The sequence below is a fragment of the Vespa crabro genome, chromosome 1 (genome assembly GCF_910589235.1).
Source record: "Vespa crabro chromosome 1, iyVesCrab1.2, whole genome shotgun sequence".
NCBI lineage: Eukaryota > Metazoa > Arthropoda > Insecta > Hymenoptera > Vespidae > Vespa > Vespa crabro.
In genome coordinates, this window is record NC_060955.1 from 4,818,346 (window position 1) to 4,839,223 (window position 20,878).

General features: G+C 37.0%; 1 protein-coding gene across 6 annotated transcripts in view; it reads left to right on the top strand.

Moving 5' to 3' along the window:
• Positions 1-20,878, top strand: part of LOC124432664 (LIM/homeobox protein Lhx3) — a 36,057-nt gene that overhangs the window by 9,376 nt on the left and 5,803 nt on the right. For 2 of the 6 annotated variants that reach the window (XM_046981718.1, XM_046981719.1), the window contains exons 3-5: positions 18,913-19,087; positions 19,238-19,449; positions 19,695-19,887. In XM_046981718.1, coding sequence (XP_046837674.1) covers positions 18,913-19,087; positions 19,238-19,449; positions 19,695-19,887 — 580 coding nt within the window. Of the gene's footprint in view, positions 1-17,502; positions 18,775-18,912; positions 19,088-19,237; positions 19,450-19,694; positions 19,888-20,878 lie in introns of those variants that run through there. The other 4 variants (XM_046981721.1, XM_046981724.1, XM_046981720.1 and 1 more) reach the window with 4 other exon arrangements.

Here is a 20,878-nt window from a genome sequence, read left to right on the forward strand (position 1 = left end):
TTCATACTTCTCTAATTCTTTAATCTCCTCTTCTAATCTTACTCCTCTTCTAATCTTTCATGATCCAATAAATCCTAAAATGTCAATGTTTCATTCTACCATTGATTTAATTCTATTATATGTGAAATTACGTAGAAATTGTAATAATATCGTTTTGTACGTAGAATATTTGTTTAGAAAAAAAAATTAAATGAGATACATACACACACACACATACACACAGCCAATATAAATCGATTTGGAAATGTTACGTAAGTGTGTATTTTATTGGAAACGGAGGACCTAACATGAACTACGAGATAGAGATACTGTCGACATAAACGATAACATAAGCATCCTCCAAGAGATTTACGAGGAAACGAATGTTCACTAACACGTTTTTTGATGTGAATATTTCGATTGAAGAAACACGTGAATATGAAGGATATGAGAACTGGGTCGTAGGATTCTCCGATGTTAAACGAAAGCAAAATTTTTCCGCGTAATTGACAATGGATGCCACGGACACACGTTTTCTCTCGAAGCATTCGTTGTTGTCCGTGCGTAGGTGTGGTATGACGAGTATTGTCGTGCAAAATCGTTCTCGTTCGTTTACAATGGACGTCGATAAAACCGTGAAACCGTGACCATGATCATTCTACGTATTTCTAAAAATCTTCTCTAGATGTGAAAGTCAACTTATAAAATATAGAAATAATAAGAAAACGACGTTTCTATATTAATTTGTTTCTAAATTATATAACATTTGTATTGTAACTTTAAGAAATAAAAATGAAAGTTTTATCTTTTCCTTTTTTATTTTTATTTTTCATAGAAGTAGGTACGCTTTCAAAACAAATAGATCAAAACTATGATACGTGGCCAACGGCGTAAAAATGAACAATTTTAATTTTTTTTACTTGACGTGCTTTGATGTCACGTAGATGTATTTGAAGCTTGAAAAATTTATATACTCTTTGACTGAGAGATTTTGGAGAAAAAGATAACAAATTCTATGAAACTCTCTTTTATGTGTTGAACGACGAAGAAACAAAATATAGCATTCGACTTTTTCTCTCTCTCTCTTTCTCTCATACACACTCTCACTCTCACTCTCACTTTCGCTCTCTCTCTTTCTCTCTCTCTTATATTCTCAAACTAGGAAGTCCCTTTTCGTTAGAGTCATATAACACCGATCGAAATGTAAATCAAGAGAGTTTGTACGAATACGCTAACGTATGTATTTGGGTTAGAAACGTGACCACCATTGCTTGGGAAACCACATAAAGCGATGCGTCGTCAGCATAGCTCGTGCCAAGACCTCTGAAAGCTCGAAAGCAGGAAAATATTTTTCTTCGTTCGATATCTCAATGCTTTTTACTCATATTGGTCTTTCTCTCTCTCTCTTTTTTTCTCTCTTTCTTTCTTTCTCTTTCCGTCTCTGTCTCTTACTCTCTCTTTTTCTTTCGTATGTATCTACGTAAATTCGATGGTACTCGCGTGAAGACAAAGAAAAGGAAAGAGGGAAGGGCGAGTTGAACGGTGAAGAGGAAAGAGAAATAGAGAGCAGCCGACAATTATCTTAATGGAGTTGCGGACAGCAGCTGGTATTATCGATTCCTCGACGAGACACGAACGTAGCACGAACTAACAATGAAGACAATTTTTCTATCATTCTTTCCATATTTATTAATAATTTCCATATCTCGATATTCGATAGGTATCCCTTGAAAAACTTCGTTTGATCAAAGAAGAGAATAGAATCATCGAATATATGAAAATATTAGAAAATTTTTCAAAGAATTTCATATTAATACTTGATGGAAAAATTTATATTTAATTCGTTATATTTATCAATCATCGATCGATTATACAATAGCAGCTGCCTTTTACGATTTTTAAACTTGGCACAGAGGATATTCGCGAAAACGTAGGAATGAACAATCCACTCATCAAGCCGTCCACGTGTCCTGCACGTGTATGGAGCGTGCCAGAACAACTGGTGCTCCGACGTTTCTGGCACCATGTGCGGCCATGAATATGGCCGATACGATTCTTCTTCGAGATGAAGGAAATGATCTCACTTTGTTATTGGAAACTGTGACAATCGTCGTACGTTCTTATTACGTTTCAATTCAACGTCGATATTTGTACATATGTACGTTTAAAATATTATCAATTTTTATTGATAATAATTTTGTTATAATTATTTTCATATCGTGTAATATAATCGATTCTTATATACTTTCATTCGTAACATTATTAATATCATGTTAATTTATTATCACTTAAAAAAGAAAATAAATAAATGAAAAACGGAGTACATCGATACGATCTTACTTTTATGTTTTAACCATGGGTAGAAGAAATTGCCCGCATCGTCGAAAGAAGTATCAAAGTGGCACTACACTCGATATCGGTCAATAAACAACTCGAGAGACGTAACTTTTACTTGTATGCAATAATGGCACATTGTATACGCTGGGACCAACTGGCGAGCGTGACACCAAGTGGATGTCCTCGAGAGCATATGGGAACAGAGTCGATAGTTTCCTACCGATTCGTTCCTCTATCTCTCTATTCTCTTTTTCTATACCTACTAGATACAACACGATATGTACTTCAAAGGATTTTCAATATAAAAAAGAGAGAATAAGAGAGAGAGAGAGAGAGAGAGATAGCATTTATATTTCAAAATTTGCACTCTTGAAGAAACTTCAAATTTAAATACGTCGAATCGAATCTTTCGATAATTCGAAAAAATTGTTATCCATTATAAAATTCTTCTTTTCTTTCTTTATTTATTTTTCTCTGACAAACGAGATATAAAAGTTCATGGTGCAAGTTTGTACCGTGTTACGAACGACATAGCCATTAATTTGGGCGGAAAAGGAGACGCCCGTGTTTCCATCGTAGGATGAATGGCCCATAGAAAAGGCGACTAACGCGACAAAACCGTGACATCCGGTGGACACGAGCTGACACGTGACCTCTTTTCTATCCGATAATGTCAAGTACTCTTTGATGCGTCCTCATCATTTTTAAGAATATCTCGTGTAAAACATGTATTTCTTTTTTTAAATATTCAATGTCTAATATAAACATAATAATAATAGTAATAATAATAATTATTATTATTATAACAATAATAATATTTCTATGATTTATTCGTTAAATTTGTCAAAGGTATATTAATGATACAGATAGTTATTCTTAGAGTCGGTTTGATTCTATTCTCTATTATTAGTAATATCGATGATTTCGAAAAGTCATCGAACTTGACTTGTCGAAAGAATTCGCTGATCTGTCATCATCTTGACTTGTCGCTAAAAGCTATAGTTGTCGCGCGGAAATCTGTGGAAAAGGAAAACATATCGTCCCCTAATAACCCTCATTGATAACCGTAGCGAGGATGTGCATGGTTTCGAGTAGGGTCCCGCTTTCATTTCAATTTCTACCCCTTAGTGCCAGAGCCCCCCTTTTAAAGGGCCAGATGGCCGACGTTTCTCCCGTCTTTCTTTCTTTCTCTCTCTTTCTCTACGTTTCCTTCGTCCTTTTCCCCTTTCTCTTTCTCTCTCTCTCTCTCTCTCTCTCTCCCTCTCTCCCTTTCTCTTTCTCTTTCTTTTAGGGTATGTATAAGGACTATGCAGGATGACTGGTCGGCGAGAGGGATTGAAATGATTGAACATGTCAATGTTTGCTTTGGCTCATACGACCGAGTCCGGTAATGCGGTTGACGAAACGATTTACTTTTTTCTTAGCTACTAGTAGAAAGGGATGGCTTGCTTAGAAGAATTTCTTTTTATTATCGAAGAATTTCAATGTTGATGACCATAGAAAGAAAAGAAAAGGAAAAAAAAAAAAGAAAAAAATCACGACAATGTAATCCGTTCATTATAATTTATAACCAAAATCATGATCATCTAATTTTAAAGCATTTTCTTTATTTTCTTTTTTTTTTATGATATAGTCCAATTTATCGTGAGAGTGATTCATTATCGAGAAAATGTTTAGCCCGTTAGGATAACCCCCAACGTATCTCCATTACTTCGTTGATTCGATTATTTGTCATATGGACTTGTGGCCAAAGGTAGACAAACAAGATCGGCATGAAGTGTTTAAATTCGGACGAGTGAAATAATAAGATCAAACAGTAAGCAGCCCTCAATGAAAAGGCACCGAACGCAAACCAAACTTTCGAAGGAAGGGTGAGTTCGAGCGCTTTTGAAAATACATATCGCGACTCTCAAGGGGGTGGCAACGTTTCTCTTCGATTTTCAACGATGCGCTGCGCGGTTTGAACTCTGAGTAAACAATCATAAGACGAACCAGAGATAACGTGGAAAAATGAAAAATAATTTCTTTTTTGCATTTTCTTTTGAAAAGTACAATTTATATTAAAATTACGTTTATCTTTTATCATTATTACATTAAATCTCATTATTCAAATCACTTTTTAATCGTTATTAGAGAAATCACAATGAAAAAGATTTGCTTGAAGTAAAATTAATACTACAGTTGAAAGTCATCCTGTTAATTATCAAGACTGTCCTAACATATCATCATCAGGGTAACATAAAAGCCATAATTGCGGGCCTTATGGTTTCACCGGTGACCCAACCACCTCCGCAGCTGACCATGAAGTACTTCGAAGTTTATAACGGGAGCGCAATATCCCGGAACACCCGTGGACTCTATAGAAGCCATAATATAGAGCAGACCCATAGCCTTACGAAGAACGGAGTGATTCACCAAAATACGCGGCAGATGCGCGATTTCGAAGATAGTACCGACCTCCCAGCTATAGCCTTTAACACACGCGGAGAAAGTTGAACGATAATTCTTCCAAGTCGGAGATAAATAGGTACTCGTCAGAATTTTTAACGAGCTAGTTACCCATCCGATCGTCGATTATATCTTAGATCTTAATCGTAACTTATTTTTGTTTCGCCCGAACCCTTTCTTCCATAACAAAATTAAAACGATATGTAAGATAAGGAATATATTATTTATTGGAAAATAATTTAGGTATACATACAGATACATATTTATTGATTTATCAATCAGCAAAATAAACCTTGAAAAAAAAAAAGAAATCAAATTTTCAATGTGTTAAAATTATATGCAAAATCTTTGTCGACGAATTGTCAAGGACAACGAAAACAATTTAAGATGTAATTTTTCTTTTCATATCAATTTGAAAATAATAATCGGACGCGACAAGTGACGTAGATAGTCAGCAGTAAAGTCAGAAACCACTCACCCCGCTGCTGTTTATCGTCGAAGTGTTATGACGTTAAGGGGAAGGAACGTTGCTTCGGTAGTATTCACAATACACCCACGCACAATAGCTGTCCCTAATAGGTACACGCAGCCCTTGATTAAAATCTAGGAGGATCAGCATGGGAGATGGGAGAGGCGCCTTTGACTTTTGTAGGTTACGCTCGCTAGAATAGGCAGCCGAATAGGGATTTCTACTGCGGGATGTTCCTCCTTCGCGAATGAAAAATGTACGTGTGTTGTTGGAAGGGTGAGGGGGAGGGGGGCGTGCGATAGATATACGAGGGAAGGCAGTTTTCAACGACGGAACCTTTTTGATATCCGCAGAATTTGGTAACGCCATAATAATACGTTTCGCTCGAAAAAGAAAACTCGAGATAATTAATTTGGACGATGAGAAAAAAGGAAATAAAAAAAGAGAAATGAAAAATAAAAAGTATAAAATGAAAAGTGAAAAGTGTAAAATGAAAAATGTAAAATGTCATACTTCTTTCTTTTTATTTTCCATATAAATACTTATAAATACAATACAAATGGTACTGTTGATAAATAATTGACATATTTGATTTATCCGTTAAGGTTAGCTTTACTTTAAACGTTACATTTCTGGAGAGATCCATAAATTTTTTTTCTTCTTTTTTTTTTTTTATATCTTATTTTTAAGCGACCCGCTTTAACGTCCACTAATAAAGGGAGAAACGCGTAAATACCGTGCACGCACGTTTCGGATTTGGAGATTAAACTCTCGTGGGACATTATTAACGTTGCCTATCATGCGTGTTGCAGATAGAGAGCATGCTCGAAACATGAAAGCATTACGCCTGATTACCTGACCTGCCAAACGATGGATATACCTACACACACGTATAGACGTGTACATGACAAACTTATACTATCATAAGCTCTCTCACGTCAATTGGACGAAATCTTGTTACTTCGAAGCTAACATTGATTTTGAAAAACATTAATACTCGTACGATTGACAAACGTGAAAGTCTAAGATCAATATCAATGAAGAAAATAAAATAATTTTCAATTTCCACGGGTATCGACGATAACGATCTATCCTGAGTACCAAACAAAATTCGATTATCGACTGTAGATATCTGTGGATATCTTGGTGTTTCAGAGAATCTGTCCTTGTCTCTCACTCCGGGATCGTGGGATCGGAGATCCCTCGGGACGAAAGGGAGTGATCTGGATTTTATTTGGCTACGTCGACCCTCGAGAAAACTTGCGTCCCTCTTAATTATTACGACTTATCGTTGGTAACAATAATTAGGATGAAAATCGGCGCATGAAGGAGAAACGTGGTTAGAAAGGAGAAATAAACTTTCCTCAAGTTTTTAAAACGAGAGGAATAACGAATTATTCTTTGTTTTCTTCTCCCTTTTTTTTTTCTTTTCTTTTTATACGAACAAACTCTTGTAATTAAAGGCTTCTTGATGGATCTAAAATATGTATAAAGGATCTTCAAATTTTACGATCGTCGAAATTAAATTTCCCTTATTATATTTCAGTTAAACACTTTTAAAGGAAGCCGCATAACATTCGACTCGTATTTTACCCTTTACATTAGAGTATGTAAAATGAGTAAGAAAAGTGATAGGTACGTCGTACGAACTCGAAAAGGGCGGTCACTTGAAGGGAAAGTAATTTTTCAAAAAAGTTTGTGGTTCGACGTACGATTCGACAGCCGTCACGTGCGTGACATTCATCAACGTCGAATCCTTCGACGAAGGACGAAAGAACCTGCTTTGTATCTAGGACTACATGCTGCTAGGACACGTGACCAGATAATTGTATCCATTGATCCTCTACGTACGATAATTCACAAAGCTCATCCTAACAGGTTGCAAGCACGTATGTACATATGTACAATACATGCGTATGTATGTATTATATCTGAAGTAGAAAGCGAATCTCTTTAATTTTTTTATATAAATAAGTACACTAACTATCGGTCATTCGAATAATACAAATGATCTAATCATAATCACTGAAATAATTTCTTCTGTTCGAGGTCATATAGTGAATAAATATCCTATGTTAATAGATTGTATCAATACGATGGGAACCTATCGGTACGTGCTTTTAGGAAGAATCGATGGATGAACGTGCAAATAGAACGTTTGTACATTCGCTTCGTGTCTTTTTCTCTTTTTTTTTTCTCTATGTATGTATGTAGCTACATCGGCTTTGCAAATATGCTATAACATACGTATACGTTCGTCCGTCTACCTTCCCAATTTTTTAAAAAGATTTCTCAATTACTACGATTTCAAAAGGAAATACATCGATACCGTTCTAATATCCATTTCACGTTATATTTAGAGCTAAAATTTACCTAAGTATATATCTACGTTTTTTTTTTCTTTTTGTTTTTTGTTTTGTCGATTTAACAATAGCATTTAATGAAATATAAGGTACGAATGAAAATTGTATAAGCTCAAATAGGCACGGATTATCATACATTTTCTTTCATATTTGATAGCACCAAGAAGAACTTAAATAGCATATCCTTTGTCTTTACTTGGTACAGCAACAATAAAAACTCTATCGCCGTGAACCCTTAGAAAACTGAACGTTTTTGCTCGAGCTTGAACACATCGGAAACGATTCTTCGTTTACACGCGTGAGATCCGGTCTACGCCTCTTCGTGGATACACACACCAATACGACCAAGTCCTGTGTTTCCTTGATTTCCCAAGGGATTTTGGGATAGCTCGAAGCAGGAGTGTACGCTTTGAAACGGAGGCCTTCTTTCTCCTCTTTCTTCTCTTTCTTCATCGTATGGAAGCCATCGAATGTCACGTATAGTCCTACTGTACTTCTTGCTGTACATAGGATTTTTTTTTTCTATTTTTTTCCCAATGTCCAACGTGTAATTTTAGATATTAAAAATGTCTAACAAAAAAAATCATATATATATATATATATATATATATATATATATATATATATATGTAAGTAGAAACGTCTTTAAAAAAAACGTAGTAAAAATATAAGAAAAATTACTATTTTTCGTATTTAATAGAATTTATTTCTTATCGTTAAAGAATCGAGAATCGTTAGAGTGAAATTTATTTATGGTTAAAGCCGATTAAATCGTAAATGTCAAGAAGGTACCCAAATCAAGATCTATCTCCGGCTGAGATTCGATCCGTTTGTACGTCGGATTTATTTCTGTCTGCTATTAATCCTCCTTTATCGAATCATTGCACGATTCATTTATAATGCTATGATACAATTTTCTCTTTCTTATTTACTCTTTTTTTTTCCTTCTATTCGATACTCGCTTCCCCATTTTACTAACAAATTTGTCGATAATAAATGAGTCTAGAATGACGTAAAAAAATATCAACGAGTAGTAATATACTAAAGAGAGAAAAAGAGAAAGAGAAAGGATACGAAGGTTTCCACACCTGTTCTATGATGCATGCCAAGATCTCTTTACCCTTATGAAGCCGCACGGTTTCTAACATCCTTTAGGTTTCCGACAGCTGCACTCGGTTTCGATGATCAACCACGCAAACTATGCTACTTTAACGCTGTTGATCTACTACCGTGACAACAACAACACGAATAACGTGCATACGAGCTATTTTATCGTATTACAAAAAAAAAAAGTAAAAAGAATATATCCCAATATGTTTTTACTTTTTGACTCTAATCATAAAATATTAAACGATTTAACATTGGTATGAATATTAAGGTGACACTTGACATTAGAAAAGTAGTATATTTCTACAAGACAGATGACGTATTTCGATTCTCACATTATATCACTGGGATCAAGTCCCGAGAGATGTAACAAGCCTAGAGTATTCTCTAGGGAATTATGGGAACAGTACAGCAAATACCAAACCCAAGAGTATCCGATGTACATGGTAGCATATTGTAGGAGAGACTCATGGGGTTTTCCGTGCGAGAAGTCGGCCGTTCAAACGGTCAAAAAAGAGATAGAGAGATAGACGGAGATAGATAGATTGAGAGAGAGAGAGAGAGAGAGAGAGAGAGAAAGCTGTACGTGCTTAGGGTCCTACGTTGCAAGTGTTACCGTGTGCCATTGTACTGATGCTGGTTATCCACGTTGGTATTGCTGCGCACTCGACGTGTTATAGCACCCATGGGTCATCTAAAGAGAGAATGACAAACCATGCGAACTCGTCTTCCCACGAGTGAAAATCAAAAGAAATTTTTCCAGATATATACATATGTACATGCAAACAAACAACGTAAATACAATCTCGTATCTTTCTCATCTCTTCCGTGAGATCATTTTTATTTCGATTGAGAAATATGAAAATATCAGTGGCACGTGTCAAGGAACAGATGGCGAAGCCATCGTGATAACTCGCCTCGTGCCTCGACATCCTTTGAGCTTCTCTTTTCAAAAAGTATCACCATTTTTACAGGTGTCCTTTTCAGAGCTTACAGGGATTCCAGGTTAACTGTTCTGGTGTCCGATTACTTACCGACGTTGAGTTATCCGATCTATGTCGATGTTATTTACCGGCCTAGCCGACGACTATTCGTCCTAAGTGCGACGATTTACGATCGAAATTTATCGTTAAGGATTACAACTGAGAATATACGAGAACGAGATCGTTCGTTACACAAGGGGGATACTAGCAAAAAACTCGCCTATCGTTAAATCGACGTAAACGGAGGAAGCGTCGAACGCGAAGAACGGCGAAAGAAAAAGCCCTTCTATCATCTCTGTTTCTCGTAGCTCTTGATAAAAAAAAAAAGAAAAAAGAAAAAAAAAGAAAGAAAAAAGAGAAAAAGAGAAAAAGAGAGAGAGAGGAAGATTAAACGAGAACTTTTGCAGTCGGGTGAAAGCACAACCGCAACGTCGCGTTTTCGAAAAAGGAACGAAACGACAAAAGACGCGGGTGAGAGAGAAAGAGAGATAGAGAGAGAGAGAGAGAGAGAAAGAAAGAGAGAGAGAGAGAGATAAAGAGACAAAGGAACGCGAATTTCTCTCCATCGGACGGGCTTCTTGCGTCACTCGTTAACCTCGCGATCGTATATCACCGGCGTGAAAAGAAACAGCAAGAGGAGTCGCAGCTGTGATCAGTGAGCCGTCTCAACGGTAAAAAGACAGAGAAAGAAAAAGAGAGAGAGAGAGAGAGAGAGAGAGAGAGAGAGAGAGAGAGAGAAAGAAAAAAAAGAGACAAGAGGAAGAGGAAACAAAAAAAGGAAAGAAAATATTAATCACGACTCGACACACCACTGGCCGACCTTTTGATTTCCGGCTTCTCGACCTTTTCCGGAAGTAATTCGGCTGTTCAAGGTACCGTAACACGAATCACGTTGGATAATTCGTTCGATCGAAATAAGAAAGGTATTAGATTCGTCAACTCAAACTCGATTGGACACATCTGCGTTTACGCTACAAAAATTTTTACCCGCTATTAAGTCAGGCGAAGAAAAAGAAAAAGGCAAAAAGAAACAATCAAAAAAAAGAAAAAAAGAAAAAAAGAGGAAAAAAAAAAGAACAACCAAATGAGAAAATATATAATTGCAAATATTCAATGTATAAATCTTTCATTGGACTAGATCGTAGCGTTAGAAAGTTCCCAAAGTCAGTAAATTTTATTGGTAAAAGGGAGTCACAGTCAGTTTTAGCGGATCAGTTTAGACTCCGTCTCGTCCAAACGAGCGTGTAACAAGAAGCCACTTGGCCCGAGCCGGTCGGTAATAGATTAAAGCCATCTTCGTCCCCAACACGGGGGCATATATTGTCCCCTTAACACCACCATCCCCCGGTAGTTTCGCTTTAGTTCACTTGACCCTACTTGTCTCACCCGGATTCTGCTACGATCCACGTTGTCTCCCCCTTCGATACGACTCTCTCTTTATTTCTCTCTCTCTCTCTCTCTCTCTCTCTCTCTCTCTCTCTCTCTTTATCCCGTTTTCTCTTTATCTCGTTCTCTCTTTAACATCGTCTTCTTCTCTTCTACGTTCTTCTTCACCATTATCCTTTCTCCCACCCTTCTTCTGCTTTTTCTCTACCCATATTTCACCGCTTTCTCACCACGAACGTGTGACAGAGAAAGAGAGAGAGAGAGAGAGAGAGAGAGAGAGAGAGAGAGAGAAAGAGAGACACACGCACGCGCGAACATCCTTTACAAAAACCAATCTCTACGTGCTCGAAGGCCTTACTCTTCTCTATTCTTCCCTATTCGTGTGCATACGTGTGATATCACACAGACACGTTAAAATAGTTGGAATGTTAGTGCGTCAGCCCTATAGCAGGGTGCGGTGCAAAGAGTCCACGCAATTTCCTTAATGTACTCGCTAAATGTTCTAACCCGCAGTACATATCCTGAGAATGTAGTGTGCGTAGTTATCTGCCTTCCATAGCTACGTAACACTAACACACGCACGTGTTCACTACGTAGATAGACACTCGTGACCGCTCCTTCTCCGACCTACGTATCTTTCGTGACCGCACGCGGGAAGAAGGAAGTAGGCTAAGCGGACACGTTTTTCTGTTGGTTCTACGTGTATTTATGTTAAGGTTAAAATGTAAATAAAAATCGAATCACCGATTATAAGCTTCTGTTTCATTCACTTTTTCAAAAAAAGTTCTTCTTTGTCGTCTGAATTCTTTTGAACATTTTTGTTAAATGTCAATATTTTTGTATCCACTGATAATACTGTGTGTATGCGTGTAAATATATATATATATGTGTAAATTTATACATATATGAAATGAAGTATATGAGTGATTTATAAAGTTCCACCCTTAAATTCATACGATTCAAGGTCATAAAGCAAGCGTATGCATAATGTAGAAAGTGCGAAAGCCACTCGTGATTAACTCCAAGTTTCCAGGATAGAAGCACCAGCATGTGGATAAAATGGTTAATGGTCTAGCTAATGTCCCCATATGTGCAAGCCAGTGCGTATGGATATGCAGGACACGCAATGGGCGTTACGCATAAATAATGCAACCGAGGAGGAACCATCATCCATCCTCGAGGAGAGCCCCATTTAGGTGGCATTCTACTTGCTTCGATGCCATAGTTACCAAGCTGCTTTACTTTGATGACTCAATAAGCACGTAGGATTTAGTAGTCTGAAGAGCTTCTTGAACTTAGATATATCGATCGTGAATCTCTCGTCAATTTCTATTGATTATTATCGACACTTTCTTTTTCCTTTTTATATTGCAAAAAATGTGTAAGTTGATAAAAATAAGAAAAGTGTTAAAGGATAGAACATCAGTATACAAAAAAGAATCATTGACGTATGTCTTCAAATGTTGGGCTGTTTAATTTGAAAGAACTAAGACAAAAAGAGAAAGAGAAAAAAAGTGAAAGAGAGAAAGAGAGAGAGAGAGAGAGAGATAGAGAGAGAGAGAAAACAATTCTGTCGAAAAGATTTCAGTCCCAGTTTGATCCTCTTCGTACGTTATTCGGCTCCACGGACACATTGTCTGCATTTTATACTTATTTGCACAATTCACGATGATTTTTCGTATGGTTACGCGACCCATCCAAATGTTCGCTCCCTGAAAACAGTTGAGAGAAAAAGGGGCGGAAAAAGTGAACTGGCTCGTCTCGTTTTATCGGTCGGAAGATATTAGATTTATTAACGTCCACGGCTAGACACGTCGGATTTATTTTTATTGCCACCACCACCGTACAAACGTTTTATTTACGACTCGTTTTCGTTCTACAATCTTTCTGGGGTCATAGTAAAGTAACGAATAAAGATATGCCTACAGACATAATTATTAATTTCACTTTGCTGCCATGTAAACGATATAATAATACAAGGATTTAATATTAATTTTACTATATTTTCAAAGTCTATTACAATGTTAAAATCATTGTAAAATCACCCCTCTCACGTTACGCAATTATATGCATACGAACATATGTATGCAGATATGTGTGTATATCTTCGGAAAAAGAAGTATTGTAAATGTAAAAAAAAAAAAAAAAAAAAAAGAAAAAGAAAAGAAAAAAGGAAAAATAAAGATAATAATTAAGCCTTCTCTCAAAACGATCTTTTTTCAATTATATTTTCAACAATAAATATTAAAAGCAGATAAATAGGTAGATTCTTAATGAGTAAATGCTTTTCTATTCGTCCATCGTCGTAAGATACAGAATAAAAACGATTGAAGGAAAAATAACAACTGACACGACATTGTACACTTTTCTTCGAGTTCTTTTACATCTTCTTCTATTTCTTCTTCTTTTTCTTATTCTATTTCCTTCTTTTACTCAAAATATCGCGAGACATTCCCCCGGAGATTTTCAGTCATATTCAACTTTTTGATTTCTTGACTGATATATCGAACTGGCTGGAAGAGGGGCCGGAGGGGAGGGGGAGAAGGAGCATTACGCAAGGACAATGAACAGCAACCAGCAGCAGCAGCAGCAGCAGCAGCCGAGTGGATCCCTGGGGATCGTATTACCTTTGATTATCACTCGTTTTGTTTAGAAAAGAGAAAAACGTAGCTTGAAAAGCTTTATTACTCTTTACTACATAATCACGAGTGCGCTCGTGCGTATACTTACTAGCAGGTCTATATAGAAAGAATATCCGTACATATATATATATATGTATGTACGTATATATATAGATATATATATATATGCATACGTACGTGCATCGTTTAAGCCCATTTAACTATTCGAGATCTCGGCCAGAACCCAAACGACAATAGGAGGGTCCTGTCATCGAGCTTTGTGAATTTCGCAAGGGGCTTTCCACGGGGGTGTTGTACGCAAGTTACATGGGGGTTTGCATAGACTCAAAGTCGAAATGGAAGAGAGAAGGGACAACGTAGCCTACCGTGACGATACACCCGCGCAAAATTCACTCTCTCTTTCTGTCTGTCTCTCTCTCTCTTTCTCTCTCTCTCTCTCTCTCTCTCTCTCTCTCTCTCTCTCTCTCTCTCTGTCTCCCTTTTTCTTTCCTCTTATTTTCTAGTTCTTTCTTTTACTCCTCCTTTCACCCCCATTGGCACTCATAGAATTCCATGTCACAATGGCACATCTGGCACATTGGCTTACGCTCCGATTATTGCACTTGATGCTAGGAAATCCATAATATTTATAAAAAAATATTGTTAAAGAAAGAGCAGAGAGATGTTGATTGTTATTTGATGATTATCGTAGACTTACTCTCGTACAATTAATCACTCGCTTTTCGCTTCGATATTTTACATTCAAATTATTATCTACTTTGACCGTATCTCTCGACTAAAATAAACGGATTGATATAGCCATTCGCCTCTTTCATTCGTATCGTTCCGAGTTTCAAAAATCCCTAAAAAATCCAGTAGCTCCATTTAGATTACTTTGGCTTCGTGGGATGAATTTTAAGGGTTTCGCAATTGCACTTGTCGAATATTAATTTCATTAGTGATATATATATATATATATATATATATATATATATATATATACGTTTATAGAATAGCACGGAGGGGTTCACCAATGGAAAACCATATGCATAAATGGTTCAAATAGATGGCATATATTCATAACCTTTTACTCATGGCAAGGGTGATATAATATATTACCCGTTAACGTTATGAAAATGTTCATAGAACGTGAGAGTAAGAGAAATAGATATAGAGAGCATTTGTCCGCTGCAAATTCGATTATACATACATAGTTATATTCGATTAATATTTTATGAAATTTTAGAAGAAATATTATATATCCTATAGTATTTATCTCTATTTTCGTTTACTAATCAAAAGTTTCACGAACATTATATTTATAAACAAGAGTTCTGTATTTTCTTTCGTAAAAATGATTTTTTTTTAAACGTGAAAAAAAAAAACATTACGCCCTCGTGTCCTTCGTACTTATCCCTTCGGGAAGATATTTACGAGGTCCAGCATGAAGAAGGATGAATAGTAAAAATAAATAATAAATGTCATAATTTGTTAGGTCAAGGGTGCCAAAGGGGATGTTATTCCAGAGTAGCAGACCGTGTAGCTTGAGTTCTCTTCTTGTTTCTCTCCTGTTTTTTTCTTTATCTTCTTTTTTTTTCTTTATCTTTTTTTTTTTTTACGTGGCTCATCCGCTCGGCACAAGCCCCCGAGGTGAGCCCAAACGCGGCATCTACCCTTGCCAAGCCGTGAAAACCCTCTACACCCCCCGTTGGCGATGCTTTTTACGCTTACGAACGACTCCTGGAGGCGTGTCGACATGTGCAGCGGAACCGACGAAGGGTGGATTCGCGTGATCGAAGGCCGAGGAGGACGCCCACGGAAATTAGCAAGCCGCGCAATCGCAGAGACACTCCCTGAATAGCTTCTCCATCCTGACGAGAGAGAGAAAGAGAAAGAGAGAAAGAGAGAGAGAGAGAGAGAGAGAGAGAGAAAGAGAAAGAGAGAGAGAGAGAGAGAGAGAAAGAGATCTATCGAAAATAGAAGCGCAAAAAGCGGACATCTTGATTTTCCCTTTCAACAATCTCGACGATACAAATGCAAGGAGCTTAGAAAAAGATCCAAACGGAAAATAGGAAATCATCCCGAAGAGATTATTGATCTTGCTCCTTTCTTAAAGATAATCAAAGATTTGAAAGGAAAGTATGAACGAAAAATTTCGATGATCTTTGAAAAATTTCTAAAAATATATTTTTAAATCAAACTTTAAAAATTTTCGATCTGTCGATCTAAGATAAATAATAACCATATGATAATAATTATAATCGTATGTTCTTCGTGTTTTAAGAAAACGCATGATTATCGTATAATCGAAAAATAATATAAAGAAATATAATATAAAGAAAGCGATGATTTATAGTTACCGAATATGGTTATCGATTAGGCTTCCTCGTTGCCACAAAATAAGCATGACCGGTTTCGTCGAAAAGTAAAGTAGGTAGTTATACTAAAAGTACAAACGACTGACTTTTTCGTCGATGCATTCGTCCCTTTTAGCCGCAACGAAAGTGACATATAAGCGATAGATTTAACAGGATCAACGATATGTATGCAAAATGGTGGACCATCTGTTGCCCGCGGACACGAGGTGGAAAATTCAACGTGCTTTAGGGTGCATTAAGGTTGATGTCCGTTCATTGATCACCATCGTCGCTGAGTTTGCCAGTTATTTTTTTGTTAACGAGCACGATTATACGGATGAACGTTCAAGAAAAGAGCATGAGTTTTATGGCGCGTTGGATATCAAGTCGATTTATTTTTTCGAAGGTCAAATAAATGGATATGACTTGACGTTTCCTATAATCGATATTTTTTCTTCGGCAGATCTCATTGAAGAGTTTCAATATTTTTTATTATTAAAAAAAAAGAAATAAAAATCCAATACGTACACCTATATCTATGTATATAATATTTCTGATTGATTTATTAAGAATATTTAACTTGCCTTTATGAAGGTACGTGAAAGAAAAAGAGAAAGAGAGAGAGAGAGAGAGAGAGAGAGAGGGTGAATGAGTAAAAGAGAAAGAAAGAGAGAGAGAGGGTAGAAAGATATACATTCAGAAAATCCATATTTTAGCGATGGAGTTAGAATTTCTTTTTCGAGCAAAAAGAGTAAGACGAAATAAAGGTGAGCCAGTAAAGGGAAAAGAGATCTAGAAACGCCTTGGATATCTCCTGCGTGATCGTGGATATCCAAGATGAGACGGTGTATGCATTCGCCTAGAGAAAAAGAAAAAAAGAAGGAAAGTACACTTGCGTCTAGTGTTGAGAAAAAGACAGAGACAGAGAGAAAAAAGATATTGAGAGAGATGGAGGGAGAGAAAAAGAGAGAAAGAGAGAAAAAAGAGGGAGAGAGAAAAGAAATGAAAAGGAATATATACACGAATGATCACGACTAAGATTATAAAATGGCGACCTCACCAGTAGTAGGAGAAGCAGAAGCAGCAGCATGGTCGTTCTTAATTTCGCTCAGTTCTTTTTGTACTCTCCACAATCCCCTTCGTCGAGTCAGCTTACTACCACAAGCATCCACCAATACCACCGTTTCGCCTTCCTCCGATATTCTACGTTCCTTCCCGAATCACCGACAGTCCCTTATACCAAAGGTAGTTCCTAAGGGAAAGCTCGAGAATTCTTTTACGCGACGATTCCGATGAATGCATAGGTATCTTAGGCGTGGTTCAAAAGATGAATAGATATTAACGAACAAATACAAGCTATCTAAAACGAAATACTCTTGTCTTTATTTTGTGAATAGGGAAAAAAAAAAATAAAGGACAGATTCGTTAAAGATAAAGAGAATGAAAAAAAGAGAAAATTTATGTGACTATTATTCGTATTAAAATAATATGAAAGAAAGCATAACTTGTCATGGAAAATTGTTTAACGAAATAATATAATAAAATTTGACGATACAATTTGTAATATCTATTCGATAAGAGAGTGAAATTATCAAAAAGTTTTCTTAGTAAACTTAGCACGTATTCAACAAAGCGAGAATATCGCTAAGCGCTAAAACCTAGTATTCTCGTATCCGAGGAAAAACGTCGATGAATACGAAGAGAAACTTTCTCGGGTACGTGTGTCCGGGTTTATATCGCCGTCGCCAAAATTTGTAGTCCTTTGTTTTTATCCACCGTTCTTCGAGGGGTGCCAACGAGGGTAAGAAGAGTCGTCAGGGTGGTTGTAAGCAACCCCCGTCAAATACGATGTCCAGCTTGTACGCCATATTGGAGGCGGTAAAAGTTTCCTCCAATCGGTACCGGAAGCGAGGTGGTATGGATAGAAACCACACCCAATCACCCTGACACTTGCCCCACCAGTGACCCGCCACACCCACGCATGTCACGTGCGCACGAGCAACGCTACAGTCGACAGAGCAGTCGTGTGCCTGCAACCGTCTTGTCATCCGTGCTTTCCATTCTGTCGCTCCTATTTCTTTCTCTCTCTCTCTCTCTCTCTCTCTCTCTCCTTTCTATCTATCTATCTATCTATCTATCTCCTTTTCTCTTTCTTTTTATTTCCATCGTTACTTTTTTTTTCTCCTCTTCATTCTCTGATCTTTCACAGTTTATTTCGCACGTTACCGAGCGGCTTATTTCTTTCTTTATATTTTCCTTTTTATTCGTGAGTATAGAGAGACTATCATAGTGACAACGGACATAGTTCATTATTCAAACAAGTGTGAATACTTTGTGCTAACGATCAACATATAGCGATATAATAATATTGGACCAGAGTCCAGTGATGTGATAAAAGAGAACACTCTCGATCATACTTTATATCTCGTTCTCTTACTTCTCGAGATGAGTTACGTGCAAGGGGAATTATTGTGACGCGTTTCTTAAGCGCAATGACTATGATAAGCTTCGAGATGTTGAGTCGTGAGACTCTGCCGCTGGAAGGGATTTACCAGCGAGCTCGCGAGGAGATGCTTACTCCGCCGCAAAGTAGCCCGGAGTCTCAGCATCGACGCAACACTGGTAACAACATCACTGATAATACCACTTGCCACGATATGCACCCTCTCGATCAACCTGCCGTCGATCTCGGCTTGCCCCCGCATATTCCGGAGATTCTCTATTGTAAGTGAACAATTTCTCTCGCAGGTTCACGCTTGACGAATCTCTATTCTTCTGTTCTATCTATTGTTCTGTTCGATTTTTTTTTTGTTTTTTTAATGAAGAATGATCGTTAATTCTAATTATTTTTTTTCGTTGCAGCCTCGATACCGAAATGTGGTGGTTGCCAGGAAGCAATCTTGGATAGGTATGTGTTGAAGGTCCTAGAAAGGTGTTGGCACGCGAGATGTCTGACCTGTCGAGATTGTGGAGCAAGACTAACGGACAAATGCTTCGCGAGAAACGGCCATGTCTTTTGCAAGGACGATTTCTTCAAGTAAGCACCAATGATCGTTACAAATTTTATTGCTCTCCTCCTCGTCGTTATCTCGTTAAATCAAAATAGAAAGGAAAATAAAGAAAAAAGAGCCGTGTAGAGTCTTGTCATTTACGTGTGAATGTAATGTGAAAATGTTGTATGTTGTTGGTGTGGCAGGCGTTTTGGGACGAAATGCGCGGGCTGCGGCCAAGGGTTGGCACCATCGCAAGTGGTAAGGAGAGCGCAGGAGTTGGTGTATCATCTGACGTGTTTCTCCTGCGCACTCTGCTCACGACAATTGGACACCGGGGATGAATTTTACCTCATGGAGGATAGAAAACTCGTCTGCAAGCCGGACTACGAACAGGCAAAGGCAAAAGGTAATTAAATTGTCTGAAGAATAAATTGAAACAGCAGGTAGAAATTAAGATATATATACCCGGAGAGAACTCGATTGGTTATCTTTTTTTATTCGTTTTGACGGATATCCTCATAAATTAATTAAATGTTCTAAGCGATGTTTAAACGTCCAATAAAATATTTCCAAGTTTTGTCGTCGCATTAATATCAATAATAACAATTAAATGTGTCAGAGGATTACGAAAATACTCGCAACGAATTTTAGAGCTGGCCGACGGCGGTAGCATCGATGGAGATCAACCGAACAAGAGGCCGCGAACGACGATCACGGCGAAACAATTGGAGACCTTGAAATTGGCATACAATACCAGTCCAAAACCAGCGAGACATGTTCGAGAACAGCTCTCGCAGGACACAGGTCTGGATATGCGTGTCGTCCAGGTGTGGTTTCAAAACAGGTATGAATAAGATTTTTAAATATATATATATTTTATAAGAAAAATAAACACGGAAAAATATCTCCATTGATAATATATATTGCATCAATAAAATATTACTCGTGTATTATTTGCATGATGTAAATAAGGTTAATTAAGTATTTTCGAGATAAGTTTTCCAATGTTTACGATAGTTTACGATAGAACTCGTACTACAATAGAATTAGAATTATTTGTTTTGAAAAACGTATAGATTCGACAAAATTTTCTAGAGTGTACTTAATTCTAAAATAGCGAGGAAAAAGTATCAATTTACAAATACAACTAAAATTGTTCATTGAGAGAAAAGGGCGAACCTTCGTCCGGAGATAAATTTAAGTGAAGCCAAGGCAGATGAGTAATTGCGAGATGCTGGGCATTCGTAAGAATTCCGTATCAACCGATAAGGTTTCCGAAGCCCTTTTTAGGGCAAGACCAATCGTGAGACCACAGTTAAAATTAAATGCTTCAGATTCATTAACTTTTCGAGAGAATATTGACAATAATAATCTCTATAGAAAACGATCGATTACGTACGCGATATGATATTCCTTTAAATAATATCTACGAAGACTGATGGAAGAAAGGAAAATAAGAAAAGAGGAAAAAAAAAGAAAAGAAAAGAAAAGAAAAGAAAAGAAAAGAAACGAAAAAAAAAAAATAATCGTTTAAAAATTTCTTTAATCCTAGAACTATCTCTCTTACGCCTATTCTTATTATCGCTTCAAATACATGTGCGCGATACCACGGTACAAAGTAACAAAAGTAGGTAACTATTTATCAAAGAATATTATTTTATCTCACCTCTTTTATGTCTCTATCGCTTTGTACTCGAAGAAATCTCGAGGAGAATATCGAGAGAAATGTTGCAAAGTAGTAACTTCTGCAACTTTCTAAGATCGACGTCGTGATCGATAAGCCGATAAGACGAGATTCGAACTTATAAAAGTTTTCTACGCGTGCCGATTGTTCA